The sequence below is a fragment of the Polyodon spathula genome, chromosome 9 (genome assembly GCF_017654505.1).
Source record: "Polyodon spathula isolate WHYD16114869_AA chromosome 9, ASM1765450v1, whole genome shotgun sequence".
Taxonomy (NCBI): domain Eukaryota; kingdom Metazoa; phylum Chordata; class Actinopteri; order Acipenseriformes; family Polyodontidae; genus Polyodon; species Polyodon spathula.
Genome location: NC_054542.1, coordinates 13,076,685 through 13,094,073, shown reverse-complemented (window position 1 = coordinate 13,094,073; position 17,389 = coordinate 13,076,685). Strand labels below are relative to the sequence as shown.

At 36.1% G+C, this 17,389-nt stretch overlaps 1 protein-coding gene across 3 annotated transcripts in view; it reads right to left on the bottom strand.

Moving 5' to 3' along the window:
- Window positions 1-295: 295 nt before the first annotated feature.
- The window catches only part of LOC121320877 (MAP3K7 C-terminal-like protein), a 38,081-nt gene continuing 20,987 nt past the window's right edge, over window positions 296-17,389 (bottom strand). For all 3 annotated transcript variants that reach the window (XM_041259624.1, XM_041259623.1, XM_041259625.1), the window contains exons 4-6: window positions 16,332-16,393; window positions 5,166-5,281; window positions 296-785 (exon numbers count right to left, since the gene is read on the bottom strand). In XM_041259624.1, coding sequence (XP_041115558.1) covers window positions 605-785; window positions 5,166-5,281; window positions 16,332-16,393 — 359 coding nt within the window. In that variant the 3' untranslated portion in view covers window positions 296-604. The remainder of the gene's footprint in view (window positions 786-5,165; window positions 5,282-16,331; window positions 16,394-17,389) is intronic.

Here is a 17,389-nt window from a genome sequence, read left to right as displayed (position 1 = left end):
AAAAAGTTTTCTTGCTAGCCATTAAATAAAACTATACAAATATAGTACTGTAGGTTACAGTATTGAAAACTTAACCCGATAGAAAAATAGTTAAAAAGTAAGCTGTATTTGATGACGTAATCCCTTAGAATGTGAATTTGTACTACAAATTCATCACAATAATTGTCTTTGCTGTCTGAAACAGTGTTTTTAACATCATGTCATACTTTTTTTTAAGCAAGCTCTCCATTAGAAACAAGCAGATAGTTTTAGTTAAGTTTGAGACTCCTGTTTGATTGGTTCTTTTTTATTAGTAAAAACCAACATCCCAATCTGACAACTGTTGTATGCTAAAACATTACTTTCCTGTATTTTAAAATATTGCTATTAGTTTTGAAAAAAAAAGGCTGGATAAGAAGAATGTGGGACAGAGTCCCATTTATCAAACATCTCTTATTGTAAGCACCATGTCAGCTCTTCCCTTGTTCACTGCAGTGGCATGGAACTCAAATAGCAGTGAAAAGACCATTCACATCATATGCTCAATTGTAAATGCATTTAAGAACATGCATGGTTCAGGCTGATCAAGACCGAAGCTTAAAATTTAAATTGATGGAGCAGCAGGTTAAGATGAGCCCTGTCGTTTTTGATTCTGTACTCTGAGTATCTCGAGCTGTTCACTGTAGTGATTGTGGCACGAAATAAGAGTCTGATTCTCTTCAGCCAGCTCCCTGAACTCCCTTTCCAGTTGAGCAGCAACCAGGTTCTCCTTTTCATCATCATCCAGCTCAGCCATCAGCTTTTTCCTAAAGGAGGAAATAAAAATATTAGAATGCACGATACTTACAAAAACAAATACATATATCATAGTAAAGCATAGTGTATCCTAAAATATACATAGCGTAAATGAATGTTTACAAACACTGTTTTTTTGTGACATCAAGAGATACTGACCCAATCATAAGCACATACAGTACCCAGAAACACCACTTTCCTGACTATAAAATATAATATTGTTGAATATTAGCAGAAACAAAATTCTGTTCTCTATAGCATGAAAAAGCTTTATAAGCCAAGCAGAAATTGCATACAATGGAGTTTGAAGGAGTGATACACAAGGCTTACCTCTGTTCTCAATGCGTTTTGTATAATAATATTTTTGAAAGCATGAAAAAACATGTGTAAAATGCAAAACTAAAACAAACTCAGTAGTTTAAAGTCTCTGAAGCACCTTTAAGTTTGTTTTTAAACAGAATCTTTTAATTATAAAAAAAACAAAAAAATAAAAAAAAAACTGCAGCTTATAACTCACTGTGTTAGCAGGTCAACCTCATTTCTATCACAGACTCAGACCATGACAGACCAAGGGAATGATAAACGCAGGAAGTGAACAACCGAAAGGCCTTTAGCACAACAATGAGGGGACCAGTGTGATTATACTGCTGCTAATTTTAATATACTGTAATGAAAAAATGTATCCTAAAAGGCTAATTAGGACACTGTCAGCTGTACCTGCACATTACACACACAGCTTCCAAATATGGGAATAAATTATTTCAGTTTAAAACATTAAAGAACACTTTTCTGCTAACAGTATGTCACATGGGTATACTATTGAATTTTCACTGGAAACTTGTTATGATGTCATTGCCGTGTGCTTGTGCAGTGCACATCTCTCAGTGCACGTCTCTCAGTTTAAATGCAAAGTCGTGATGTATCTGGTATTTCTGAACTTAATAAGTCACATATACTCATGAATATCTTAGTAATACACCAGCAAGTAAGTGGGAAGTATATATTAAATCTACATCTACAAGCCTCTTGCATTAAATTGTAGATAGTGTAACTAATAGCTCTGCAGATTATTGCAATATGTAGCATATGTTTTTCAGGTATTTGTTAAGCATATTGAATTCCTGACAGATGTATGCTGCAATATAAAAAAACAAAAAGAAAAAAAAAAAGCTGCACCATCTTCTTGTTGCAATTTAGTTTCAGTTGTGATGGAAAATACAGATCTTACAGACTTTGATAGAGGAAAGTACAGGTTTACCATGTTATCCTTGTTTAGAAGTATACTTTACCAGCATTATACCTTGCCATCCCTTCACTGTGCTTTATTACTATTGACATTACCATTTGCAACCTTATAAGGAAAAACTGTTTCAATTTTTGTGAAACAGTACAATTATACAAAAAAAAAAAGGTTGTTTTTCAATTTTTGGCAAGGAATCTGCACATGTTGCATAAGGTGCATAAGGAGTTTGTAAAATTTGCATAAACTGTGTGCTTAGTCACACACACCTAACAAGAACAGGAGCTTTGTTTGGCAAGGGCGTGCTCTGTTACTCATGTTCACTCATGCTGCATTATTAAAGGCTCTTGTAATCCATGGCAGCAGCCGACCCTTCCTGAAATCACACAGGAAATGTGTAGTTTACATATAGTACACATATATATTCTAAAAATCATGTTGACTTATTAAAACTATGTACAAAAGAATAAATACTGTAAACAGGAAATATCTGCGGCAGCTTCATTTTGTGCATGTCTCACTGCGGACATATTTATAGAAACAAATGTGAACTATACCTATACTGTTTATTAACTGAATTGAGTAATTATGTTAATTTTGTGGCATCTCAATTTTGCGGAGTTATTGAATATTTCTTGCCAGCAAACATTTCATGTTTTTCTATTTGCTAAGAAGCTAATATATTATCAGCAAAAACAATTTACACCCACGATAAGTGTTAAACCACAAACATTTGGATGGATGTAGGCTACAATGAACAAGCATTTAAGTCCAGAGTATAATATACAACTCTGAGAATGTTATCACTCTTTTACTTTTCTTATCAAAGAGGCTATTGTGGTGTGCTACTTTATCTACAAGCCACATACACTATCCATTGTTTATGTACACAGACTGTCATTACACAAGGGTGACACTTGTTTAAGGCAGCTCTCCCATTCTATGCCTTTTGAAAAGGCAAAAGCCCTGGTACAGTGATAACTTAACTACTTTTTAAAGCCATACCAAAAATCCTGCTTTGCTTTAATAAAGGCAATTTTAACACAGATCATGTATGCTTTTGATTGTTTTCTAATGTACACTAAATGTATTTATGAAAAATTCACATTTTGGCTAACTAAAATCTTGATTTCTCTATGTATAAAAAATCATGAAACATTTCAGGTCATAAATATATTTAGAGTACATGAGAAAACAGGCAATACTCTGTAGCCTATACTGTTGTTCATTTTTTATATGTATTTAAAAAATAATAATATTAAAAAAAGAGATACGTTTGAACTCAGAGCTATAGGTTTATAAAATATTGTTGTTACAACTATACCAAAGCTGTTGTCTTTTCATAACCTTATATAATGGGAGATATGCTTTGAAGGAAGATATGTTTCTGTAGTCAGTGTCACCCCTGTGTGATGTCATAGTCTATGTGCACATCAAATCTGCCTCTGGGGTCTACATGGTGCTTTCCAACCAGCATTTTTAAAATTCTAAGGAGCTTGTGTCAAGTCAGTGACGTTTAATACAGTGTTGTTGTGTTTTTTTAATGTGTGAATACTTGATATTTTCATATCATTATTGATAAGACAACTGCTTTGTTAACCTTAGCTGTTATCAGAGGATGCAGAATTGTGTAAGACAGACATGAATCAGCAAGCTCCAAGTCCTGCTTAAAACTAATAGCAAAACTAATAGTTTTCAAGAACATCTAAAAATGGGGAGATATACTGTTTGTTTTCACACACTGACACTGCTCCACAATAACAGACCATGATACAATCCAGCAATGTAACTAAACAACAATGTAGATATAATCGTTACTAGTGTGTGGTTCTGGTTTTTTTAATGCATATGCCGTCTCCTCCCAACAGGAAGTCCGACAAGCAATATGCATCGAGTCTGTGGTGTTTTCCTGTCCAAACATTGAAATGAATGACTTGATTTTCATTTATTTTCTATTTTGCAATGGTTACAACCTATTTCTAAGTGCCAATCAAGTTCAGACCAACAGTAATCTGTTAACATCAGGAGCAGTACATGCAATGACAATGCATACTCCTGCTTCTTCATCCCAACCCCTTAAGATTATTCAGTTGCATCAGTTTTGCATTCTCATTGTGATAATGTCCTGTTTATTTGTCTGTTTCTGCTGCAATAATGGACTAATTAGAGCTGATCTGGGAGTTAGCTTTGTTTTGTTCTTATAGGAATGGCCACCACAATAAATCCTATGGAGGGTCTGGATAGTAATTATTTACTATTTCATCTTGTAATTCTATAGTTGAAAACAATGGATCATAGTTGAGACCTAATTTCAAGTTTTCTAATACAACCATATTTAAATTATTTCCATTTTAATTGCAACTGTTTTGTTGCATATTTTTTATTTGTCTGACACTACATGGTTCGTACTGATGCATATATATATATATATATATATATATATATATATATATATATATATATATATATATATATATATATATATATATATATATATACCGTATGCAATTGTAGCATGTGGAACAGGATGCAGCCAGTTTGATATTATTGATATGGCAGAGATTATCTATTTTTATGGCATCCTCCCACACACTTTTTACAAAAATGGCTAAGCATATACTTTAGAGTTATATTTTATAAAACACACTAGATTCACTCATGACAGTGACAGTTACAGATCAGTGGTTCCCAAACTGTGGTTTGCAAAATGTCCCAAGGTGGGTCTCTGAACAGGGTATCGCTAACACATACAAATATATGTATGTATACATATATTTATGTATACATACAATAATAGTACTTATTTTAATTAAATAAAAACAAAACAATCACTAGATTTGTCTTTTTATAAAGAATTTGCTTGACAAACCCCCAATCCTCTTATGCAAGAACTCAACCACAAATTCAATGAGTCCTATTATTAGGAAGCATATCAGAAACAACATCAAAAGAATCGTGCTGCTTTCACTGCACACCATATGGTTAGTATTAGTTATTGTGGTAAAATTAAAAAGGTGTTTTACTGAATTTCAATTATCAATGTGAGACTAAAGGTAAGAGCGGGAAACTTATTAGTCTCACCGTACACACCTGTGCTGCTTACTGTATTTGGCAGTGCTATATTGTAGGAGGCTGTAATGTGATTACTTACTTGCGTTCTTCCAGTAAAGCCATTTCTTTTTTAACGTCACAGAATTCTTTGGCCATTTTGCAGTGGTCCTTGAAGACTTGTACAGATTCCACGGAAGCATGACATGGAGGCAATGGCTAAATAAAATATAAAATAAATGCTGTGTGTGTGTAGAGATAAGAAAACATGTTTAGAAGCAATTGCACAACAATATCTTGCAAGGGTGTGATAGGACTTGTGAGGTTATCTGTGTCATCATTATTTGCCATGTAAATAGTTTCTGACTCTTTTTATTCAAGATATCCTAGCACATAACAGACGTATTTGGCATTATATGCAGAACAGTATGATTTGAACTACCAATATTAGGGCAGGGTTTGATAATTTAGCACTTTCAAAACAGTTTAGCACCAATTTTAACAAATGATTTGCACCCCTGTACTGCTATGGTGCAGCTTTCTTGAACTGGGTTTACAAGGACGTTTTAGGCCATGTTGAACGACCGCAAGTGCAGCCTGCCTTGTTTGGCAACCAAAAAAATTTAATAAACCCAGACATAGCGTTACACAAACAAAAAATACCAACAATTTATAAGAGAGCGCTTTGCACTATTTGTGCATTATTTGTTGAACATTGTGAGTGCATATATATTGATATACATTGTACACATATACATATATAATATATACATGGTTTCTCACAGAAGATTCAGGCAATTCAGATCCTTATAGTAGCACTTTATGTGAATGATATAAAAAGAATATCCAGTCAAAATGTTTTGTAGAGTACATTTTCAGAATACTGGTAGTAAATCTACAATAGGCTATCCTACTCGCCCACATTTCCCACAACATCATAATAATAATATAATAATAATAATAATAATAATACATCCCTGAATTCGAATTCCACTGTGACAGTGCAAGGCTTTCACCAATAGAATGCTGTTATATTTTTTGTTATTAGGGATCCAGTATACCGGTAGCCCATATGAGTTCAGCACATTCCTCAGTAGATGGTAGTTCACAAACAAGATCTTAACTGCTAAAGTGTCGTAAACATATGGAATGTCTTTCGAACTTGTTGCCATGCCATGCTTTTTAGTGTGAGAAGGTGATTTACCCACCCTTTTGGCACTACTTTTTTTGGCCGTGTACTTTCTATAGCATGAGGAATGTGAGTGGTACGTCACATTTTCACGACAGTGGAGAGACAATTTGGTGTTTCTAAACAGTAGGTAAACCAAGCCAAAAAGGACAGTGAAACCTGAATTAACAGTTAACCAAAGATATATTGTCACTGTTATTTATAAGGGAAATGTCATCATAATACTTATTATTGTTGAACATTTAGTATCACATGGCACTTTTAAAGTATTAATAACTTTTGTAAAGACATAGGCCAATGCAGCACTGTGGATCCCTAAAGATCGACATGCCGTGAACAGCATTTGCACAACACTTGCATGACTCACCCTGCACTCCAAGCTGCAGTGCTTTACTCAGTTATTCACTTCTAAACCATTGCCATTCCAGACACATGACATGTCTGTAGTTGGTTTGGGATAGGATCTAACTGCAACTGGGGTTAGGATGTAACTACACTTTTCTGTGACTAAATAAAACAAATAAAAAAAACTGATTAGATAGTGGGTGGGCACATATGGTGTTGTAGGCATGGGATACTATAGTACTTTTTTTCCTTTTTTTACACAGCCCTATTTTTGTCTGTTTTGTGTAGTACAAGCAGGTATTATGTATTGTAGGCCACAAAATGGACAACAGGGTCAGAGGTCATACTATATGTGGTACAGACCAAACTAAATGTGAATAAATAGAAAAAAATTTGTTTGTCAGTGTTATATTTTTTGTAATCATAGGTTGCTGTACTGCTCAAATTCTATAAGATTTTTTTAAAAATCCAAATTGTTGAAAAATTCACCTACTTGCAGGTGAGTGCTTTGGCTCTGTAGTGTTTTGCTAGGAACATGTGTTCCTGGCAAGTGAGACATCATTGGACAGCCTCAAGCCTGCCCTTTCAGAATTGTATGCTGGTTACTGTAGTGTCTGAGTGCCTGAGTTATATGCACGTAAACACACCTACAGACTTGATGCCTCTCCCAGGCCTGAACCATTGTATTCTAATTGCAGTTTTCTGTAGGGTAAGGGTGACATCATTAGAAGCCCCCATGCTTGCAGTTTTAAAAGAAACAGAGTTAATGGCCCGAAACAAAACTTACAGAGCCGAGTCCTGTCATGTGACTGGATACTGCTGCTCTAGAAAGAGTGCAAAGAAGAGCGACCAGAATTATTTCCAGGTTTAAAAGGCATGTCATATGCAGACAGCCTTAAAAAATTGCATCTATTCATTAACAAAAAGGACTATGCAGCGATCTAATTCAAGCATTCAAAATTCTAAAAGGTATTGACAATATCAACCCAAGGGACTTTTTTCGAACTGAAAAAAGAAACAAGGACCAGGGGTCACAAGTGAAGATTAGATAAAGGGGCATTCAGAACAGAAAAAAGGAGGCATTTTTTTACTTAGAAAATTGTGGGAATCTAGAACCAACTCCCCAGTAATGTTGTTGAAGCTGACACCTTGGGATCCTTCGAGATTCTGGGATCAATAAGAAACTAACAACCAAACAAGCAAGATGGGCTGAATGGCCTTGTGGCAGAGCAAAGCTCTGCCCTTTTTAAATTGGCAGGGATGGGGTTAATTTCCCCTACCTGCCTGGGTTTATTATGTTCAGGTAGCTGGGGTTGATTAGGTTAATTAACGATCAATCGGCGCCCAGCCACCTGACATAAAAGGAGGCCTCTGCTTCTCATTTGGGAGGAGGAAGCTGAGGAAGCAGGTTGGTTTTGTTTGTCTAAATTTTTCTAAATCTAGTGAAGGCATTGCCCAGCCTGGAAATCTTTATTTTTGTAAGTTTTGCTTTTTTTGTTTGGTTATTTGTTTAAACATCATTATTTTTGCCCTTGTGCCTTTTTATTTTGTGTTTATTTATAATAAGTATATTTTTTTTGAACTGCAGTCTGTCTCTGGGCCTCTATCCACTCGCCAGCCTGCCACAGGCCTCCTCTCGTTTGTAAACTTTCTTATGTTCTTAACCCTTGACTTTAGTGAATTGTAGTTTTGTCTTGGAACGTCTGATCTGGACAAGCCCCAAGCCTGCTCTTTCAAACAAGACTTCAACCATAAGGCTGGCTCTTATGGTGCCTGACAAAATGCAGGGAAAGTCAATAGAGCTGACTGAAAAAGAGTTAAATCCAGTGGAACGTCACATATCCAACCGTCACATAACTGCCCCGATCAATTAACCGCCTCACTAAATATTAAAAGTAGGCTACGAGAGTGATGGCATTGGCAGAAAATGCATCTTCCACAATGGAAACAGAAAGAAAGCGTTATAGCAATCAGCCTTTTGGTGCGTTCCCCATTAAGAGAGACGGGCTGTGTGCTTGTGTCAGTCAGCTATGTGTAGCAATACACCAGTCGAGAAAGCTTTTGTTTTTGTGCAATGTGTTTATATGATGGAGCACACGCTTGCAGATATTGGTAGTGTGATGTTGTAGCTTTTAAATGCATTTGAATTAAACAAAGCAAGCTTCATGAACGCAATGCTTACCGGCCGTTTGTTTAAAACAGCCGAAGTTATATAGAAACCAAGCTGCTTATTGGCTGTTGGCAATATCAAGAAAGAGAGCAAAGTACAGTGACAGAGATATTAAGAAAGCAGAACCAGGGAGGCAGGGACTTCTAGAGTTAAGAAAAAAGCCATCAATTGCAGGTTATTGTACATTTATCGTTTGTTTTATAGATATTTTTTAAAGCTTTGCGTGGAGATGGCTAATAGCAAACCGGATAGCAACACTGTGTACTTGTAGACTAATTAATCTAGTTTACTTTTGCTTACTTTTAAAGCAAAAAATGTCCCCATTTTTAAAGTAATTTGCGTTTTGTTTTTGTTCACTAACCTATTTTTGGATGTGTAAATGCTTTTTCTATAGATGTTCGCAAATCCAACCTTCACATATCCGCCTCTACCCGGGTCCACAGGGGGTTGAATATGTGACATTGTACTGTATCTCTAAAAAACATGCCTCTGATTGATTCCTTTCAAAATATAATAAAAGGAACATAATCTACCTCTCTCATTCTGAATATGAGGTAGAGTTTCTACTAAATACATTCTGAGAGAGATTTCTATAGAATTGAGTGTAAATAACACAAACCACAGCACCCCAATTTAATTGAAAACACCATCAGTGAAATTATTGATAGAGTGATTTTATTATTTTAGTTGCCTTTTAATTGTATAGGCCTACGTACAGTTTTAAAAATTCCTTTGGCATCCCTTTATGAATTATCAATATTTTTAGCAACTGTTTTTACAGCCAATGTTTTTATTCTTACTTACGTTGTTCAACGTTGCCACATGCCTCTAGCCTAATAAATAAAACTATTAAGCGTTTGTAACAGGGAGAGATCTGTGCTGACTCTGCTGGCGTGTTCACGGGCTGCAGGAAGAGGGCGGCAGTCGCCCAACAACCGCCTGTGATTCATGGCAGTGACACGGGGAGGTGGGAAAGTGGGTGTGTGGACTTTCCCCCTCTCTGAATGGCTGAGAGGCGGGTCTTGGGTGATTGTTGGTCCTATAAAATAACGCTCTGCTGTTTCCTCAGGTCTGCCCACTTAGACGCGCTAAGAGTGCGGAAGCTTTGAATCGGGACCGGGAATCAGCTGGGAGAAAAATAAAGATTCACAGCGAGACAGAGAGAGAGAGAGAGAGCGGGGAATCCTTGGGCAGACCCCGGCGTATTGTGAAAGAGCAGGCTAGATAGCCGACAGAATAGGACGGTGATCCGGGTCGTGCGGGTAGCGGCGACCGGGATAACACTTCCGAGTGCAGCACCTTTTATTTGTAGTTTTATTACTGTTTTATTTTCCATTGTTCTTTTCGCCTTCTGTTTTCATTATTATTTCTTTGAGCACCTGCGAGTGCACTTACTGTTCACGTACCAGCTGTGGTATTTCCGTGGTGATGTCTATCATCGTTGATAGGCAGCCCACGGTCAACAGTGCCCTCTGCCGGAAAAAGCAAGAACTGTTTGAAAATAAAACTGGGCACCTGTGTGGTGTTTTCAAGTACACCTGTCTGTCTCCTAGTCAGTGAATTACCCACACCCCTTCCACAGCGTTATTAAACCAATGATCATTAATTCCAATGTCGATGTTTTGAGAAAAGGATACAGCTACTGTATAGTTAAATAATAATCTATATTCATAATTTACTAGAGACAGTATGTGCAATTTGCTTTATAAACATTTAAACTCTAGGCATTGAAATCTAGGCACCACATAAAAGCTTGCCCAGAAATAGTGTCTGCATTATTAAAGAACTGAAACTGTTACAAGATCGTGCCATTTGAGATACAATAATCTCAAATTTAATATCTAAACATTATAGTAAAGGAAATGTTTCATACAATTAAATAGAGACATGTGTACAACAGAAACATAACAAGAATAAGAGCGGATTAATAAAGTCCAAACATGTTGTGCACATGGCAATGCATTTGTTCAAAATAGTAAAGCATGCATTGAACAACCTCAATGAAATTACACTTACACGTAGCACTGTATATAAAAAATATATATTTTTAGCAGTATTAATATTTTTGCCACAGATACAAAACAATAAATTGCACAGGGGCGGAGGGGAATTCCTGTTCTAAAAATAAATAAACAATAATATACAGGACTCCTCGCACTGTCACAATAGGTAACATAAAAGACAAAACAAAACGGGCAGACAACAAGTTCTGCAACGATGCAATTGTCCGGCTTGTTACAATAATAACAATAATAATAATAATAATTATTATTATTATTATTAGGTTTTCTAGTGACATATAAATGAGCACTTAGCACGATTTACAATGTCTCCAGAAATCCGAGATGCAATTAAAGAAATATGTATATTTTGGTGTACTTTATTTGAATTTCTCCCTGTTTTTCTCAGATAAAACTTAAGATATGAGGGCCATTGTTGTTTGTTTTGGTAGCAATGTTGTTTTGTTGAGAACATGAACTGATAGGAACAGAATTAGTTTGAAGTTTTATTACAAGGGGCACAGGCATTTTTATCTGTGTTCAGTGACATAACTTCTGAATGATAATAAGACTGTAAAACCTAGGAGTTTACAGGAAAATGATAATTTACAACATATAATAATAATAATAATAATAATAATAATAATATAATAATAATAAATAATAATAATAATAACAATAATAATAATAATAATATTTGTGAATGAAAGACTTCTCAGTTAAATATTTGTCTAATTTTATAATTCAGTTCCTTTTCAGAGTTCTGAATTTGGAACATAAGAAAATGTATGAATGAGAGGAGGACATTTGGCCCATTTAAGCTTGTTCGGTTCTTTGAACAGATTGAAAAATGGTGTCAAGTTGTATTTTAAAAGATCCAAGCGATTCTGCCTCAACAATATGGCTAGGTAAACCATTCCATACCCTCACCACTCTCTGGCCCATATTCATAAAACTTACAGTCTCTTTATCGTGCCAGTAACAGTGATTAACATGACAGTATTTCATCGGGTGATGCATAAACAGCATTTACCGTCAAAAAACATCACTCATCGTGACGTTTGAATAATGTGCCCTTACAGACCAATTTTCCCATTAATATACTATTTGACCCTTACCGGCATCAGAATTAACACGTGCCTCATACCAGGCAGAGAATGAGATGTGTCTTAACGGCATTTAGGAACATGTATCTAGCTAATAATAAAAAAGCATGTTTAACTATCCAATAATTACATAATAATTACATAAGTATTTTGTTATTTGTAATGCATAGGCTGTGTGGTCCAGAGGTTAAGAAAAGGGCTTGTAACCAGGAGGTCCCTGGTTCAAATCCCAGCTTTCACTGTGTAACCCTGACCAAGTCACTTAATTTGTGCTCTGTCTTTTGGTTTTGACGTTGTTGTAAGTTACTCTGCAGCTGATGCGTAGTTCACACACTCTGTAGCCTCTGTAAGTCGCCTTTCATAAAGGCATCTGCTAAATAAACAAATAATAATAATACATTAAATTGCATTTGTTAAGTTGTCTGAACAGGACAGGCTGCTTACTGGTTGGAAAACATATAAATCATATTTGTAGCCTATTCATTGCTCTAAAATGCCAGGCTTCGGTGTGCTTGTGTGGACTGTACGTGAAGAGGAGGGAGATATCTTGGAACTTGATCCAGAAGAGTGAGAAACCCTGCAGTTTTGTTTACGATCTGTTGTTCATCTTGCCAGCGCTTCTGGCAGTATATGACCTCCCTTTTTAGAGTATCAACAGTATTAACCTGATCAGCTATCTCCTGTCAGATTTTTTCAGCCACAGAACCTTGTATTTCAGAACAGCTGATCTGCGTTGAGTATGTTTTATTTTAATAATGCCAGTTACTGGGGGGTGAATGTAGGTTTTCTTAACCTCCCTTGCTATACAGTAGTGGTTTTCAACACCAGTCCTGGAGGACCCCTGCGTCTTCTGATTTTCATTCCAACTGAGCTCTCAGTTACTTAACTACGCCCTTAATTTAACTATTAATTAGCTTAATTAGGCATTTTTAATTGTTTTCAATTGTTAAAAGGATAACAGGGTGAACTGAATAAACCTAGCCGTGATAGTAATAGCCGATGGAAACAATTTAACAGTCAAACAGAGTGAAAATAATTGAAGCTATCTACAGACCCTATAGTAAGTATTCACCCCCCTTGGACATTTTCACAGCTTGTTGTGTTACAACCTGAAATCTTGATGCATTTTAATGGGATTTTTTTTTTCCTTTGATTTACGCAACCTACTCAACACTTTGAAGAGGCAAGATCATTTTCATTGTGAAACAACAGTTAGTGAACACTTGGTAGAACCACCTTTGGCAGCAATTTCAGCTGTGAGTCTTTTGGGGTAAGTCTCTACCAGGTTTGCACATCTGGTTCATGCAATATTCTCCCATTCATCTTGGCAAAATTGCTCAAGCTCTGTCAAGTTGGATGGGGATCGTTGGTGGACAGCAATCTTCAAGTCTTGCCACAGATTCTCAATCGGATTCAAGTCCAGGCTTTGACTCGACCACTCTAGGACATTCACTTTCTTGTTTTTGCCACTTCAGTGTCGCTTTGGCTGTGTGCTTGGGGTCATTGTCCTGCTGAAAGGTGAATCTCTATCCCAGTCTTAGATCTTTTGCACTACCCTGACAAGCTGTTGGTCTTTCACAGTTGTGATTGGCCACTTGGTGGCTTCTCTGACCATTCTTGACCACCCTTCTTACCCGGCTGCTCTGTTTGGGAGGATGGCCTGCTCCAAGCAGATTCTGGGTGGTGCAGTATACCTTCCACTTCTTAATGATCAACCTGACTGTGCTCCAAGGGATATTCAATGCCTTTGAAATCTTTTTATACCCCTGCACTAATCTGTTCCTTTCCACAACTTTGTAAGTTGTTTGTAAGCTCCTTCCTTCATGGTAGTATATTTGTTTTGAATGCACTACCCAACTCTGGGACCTTACAGAGGCAGGTGTATTTCTTCTGAAATCATGTGAACCACTTTTATTGCACACAGATGGACTCCATTTACCTTATTGTGTGAATTCTGAAGGCAATTGGTTGCACCTGAGCTTACTTAGGAGTGTCATTTTCAGGTTTTTATTTTTAATTGATTTATTTTTTCACCCCCTCATTTTTCACACATTGAAAGTGTTGAGTAAGTTGTTGTGACAGGGTAGCGGTGCGGGCCCAGGTGATATCGGCAGGCAAGGAAGCGGCGGTTTAAGCGTGTCTGTGTGGTTTAATAAACAAACAAAAATAAAAATACAAAACAGAAAACTGCTGCTCACAGAGCAAAAATAAAAGGTTAAACAAAAACAGGTCACTAACACAGTTAACAGGAACAAAATAACCAGCTCAAGGGCCAAAACAAAATGTTTAAACAAAAACAAAACTGTTCAGGCTTCAGCCTGTGCAGAGCCTTCACTGACAGACAGACAGACTTGTTCACTAACCAACTCCCTCCCCCCAAAAAATGATTTTCTCCCTTTTTTACACCATGTGGCTGGAGCCTAATTATCATAAATTATCCAATCAGCTCCAGCCACATTCTCACATGTATTTTGGCATAGGAAATTAACCCCATACCTGCCAACTACCACCAAAACACCACAAAACCATATTTACAGACAGGGCCCGGCCCTGCCACAGTTGTGTAAATCGAAGGAAAAAATCCCATTTAAATTCATCAAGAATTCAGGTTGTAACAAAACAAACTGTGAAAACATCCATACTTCCTATAGGCACTATACTTAATACTTAATTGGTGCTGGAATAAATATAGAATGAATAAGTACAAATATAATGTGTTGTTTAGATGCCATGGATTCTAATTAAGGGATATATAATTAAACAACAGATTTCTAAAGAAATGATTATGATTTCTTAATATCCTATTAATTTGAATTTACTGAGTTTGTATTTTGATTTTTAAAAAAAATCAACACTGGTACATGTCTACAGACACTGTAAACATGTACCTTTCATTCCTGTGTCTTCCTGTAGGAAGTGTGAAGGGGCACAACTAGCAAGCACCAAGTCTGATTGGCCAAATGAGCAGTCCAGATACTATCCATGGCTTTGTCTTTATGATGGATGTAATGGATTGCAAGGCTTCCTTAAAGTGTCAGTGCAGCATTTTGTAAAAGACCTGAACTGTAGTTAAACTAGCCTCAGTGGAAATGTTTATTTTTAACATTACTGCTGTTCTTCATAGAAAAGCAGAAGTGAGTTCCAAAAAAACACAGGGAAATTGCCAAAGTCCAGCATTTTCCATTTGCTGTACTAATGCTTTTACCAAGTGTCTGAACTGGGGTTGTGAATTCACCAATTAAATAAACAGTAAAAATTGTTATGGTTTCAATATATTGTATAATAAAATTATTAAATGAAAATATATTATATTTGGAAAACAAATTCCACAGTATGTTATAAATGATTAAAAGTGTTAATACATTTCAAAGTGACCAGAATAAATAGTGCATAAATATGCTTGTTTGATTTTAATGAAATATATTTTTTAGTTACGTTATTGATCTATTGACAGGATCTGTATATGACCTGACCCCAAGCAGGCTGTCCTAAAGTTAATATTTTTGGTACAGTACAGTACTTTACACCTGAAAAGGCCCCTGCCCATTGTATGGAAGCTATTCGCCCTGGGCTTCTCAAACTCTGTCCTGGGGACCCCGTGCTGTGTCTGCTGGTTTTCATTCCAACTGAGCTCTCAATCACTTAACTAGACCCTTAATTGAACTGATCATTTATTTAATTAGACCTTTTTACTTGTTTTCAGCTCTTAAACAGTTGCAGATTTCAAGTTAGCTACAACATTTTATAAGTAACTTGAACTTTGCGACTGTTTAAGAGCTGAAAACGAGTAAAAAGGTCTAATTAAGCAGATTATCAGTTCAATTAAGGGTTTAGTTAAGTGATTCAGAGCTCAGTTGAATAACCCCTGTATTTGCCCACTGTGACTCCAACTGACTTGCAACCAGGAGATCAAGCTTTAGCGAGCAATTTAATATGGATCGATTATAACAGTTGTCTTAACCAATCCATTTTTGTTTCACATTGTATATAATTTTTTGTTTCAATCATTACATCCTTACATGCCATGGGGTCAGAGCACTGCAAAAGAACAGGTTACTGAAGGCATGTGAGGGCCCTTTAACTTCTGAAGTTTAAAATCCCTTTATTAATGCATCCAGTCAAATAAGAGCTCATTCAGCACCTGCAAGCCCTCTGTCTGTGCTGTTTATACATTCTTGGCCATAAAACTCAAAAGTGAAGCCAAATGAAAACAATTTTTCAATCTCAGCTGACATTATGCTATGAAGCCAAACTCCTTTTGTGTGGCATATGTAGTATTCACCAGAATTAACAAGTAGTTACCATTCACTGAAGTTTAGTTTCATGTTAATAAACAGTCAAATATATTATAGGAAAATATAACCATATAAAAATAACAAGATATCATAAAATGTTACATAGCTGGCTTTTTAGGTCTTAAAAAGTCTCAAAAAGAATAAAAATAATGTCTCAATCATACCTGCAATTGCTGGTCAAGGTCTGGAAATGCCAATGGAAATGAGTTGTCAGGATCGTTCAACTCTGAAAAAATAAATTCACTTTAAAACCAGATTCATTATGAATGCATAAAAAGAATAATCTCTCTACATTACAACAATCTTAACTGAGACATGTTCTACCCAGGCATAGACAAGGACAGTGTGGGGTCTCCCCTGGTAGGCACATGTGTAATAGTCAGCTTTAAACCACTGATTTATGTATGTAATGTATACACCACACGTAAAACTTAATCTTTTTCAAATTTCCCATGATCTTTGGACAAAATAAATCTATTTGTTGATTGAGATACAGCTGTGAGGCCTGTACTGAAATTCACTGGTGAATATAAGCAGTGTCTTCCCTTGACTGCGTCAGGGAAGCAGAGTGCTCCAGTTCATGTTTTCTAAGATCACCATGCCAAGCACTGCTGATAGCCTTTCATGATAAAAAGATGTGCAAAGTGAAAAACCTTATGTTCACGAGACTACAGCAGTGAAGGTCCCGTTTGTGATTTTCTGCTACAACTAAAGTTTGTACCAACCATTTTTTATTAACAACTGAGATCTGCCGGAAGTAGCCCTGGCAAGCCTCTTTGACCAAACAGGAAATAATAAACAGACAATAAGAGGGGTTTAGAGACCTCTTCATTCAGTGGTTTAAAAAAAATGAATAAAATTATATGATTTATTCAAGTTTGAAATTATTGCCATGACTCATAAAATGATAGTGCTTTATAGTTTAGTTGTTTTAAGCAAAAAAAAAAAAAAACATTAAAAGGGATAAAAACTATTGGAAAGGTCTACAAATAAAACAAATATGTAGCCCTTTGCAATAAATAAATAACGAAGCCCTTTGCAAAGTAAATATAAATATATATTTTTTTCATCCTTTACTCTTTTCTTCTCTTTGTGTTTGGTCATCGGATAGTTGATTGCTTTTAAGTTTTGTCCCTTAGCAATAAGATACAATTCATTGTACGTTAGCCTCAAGTAGCACCTATCATGGGTAACTAATAAGCATAAAAAAGTCGCTTTTGTA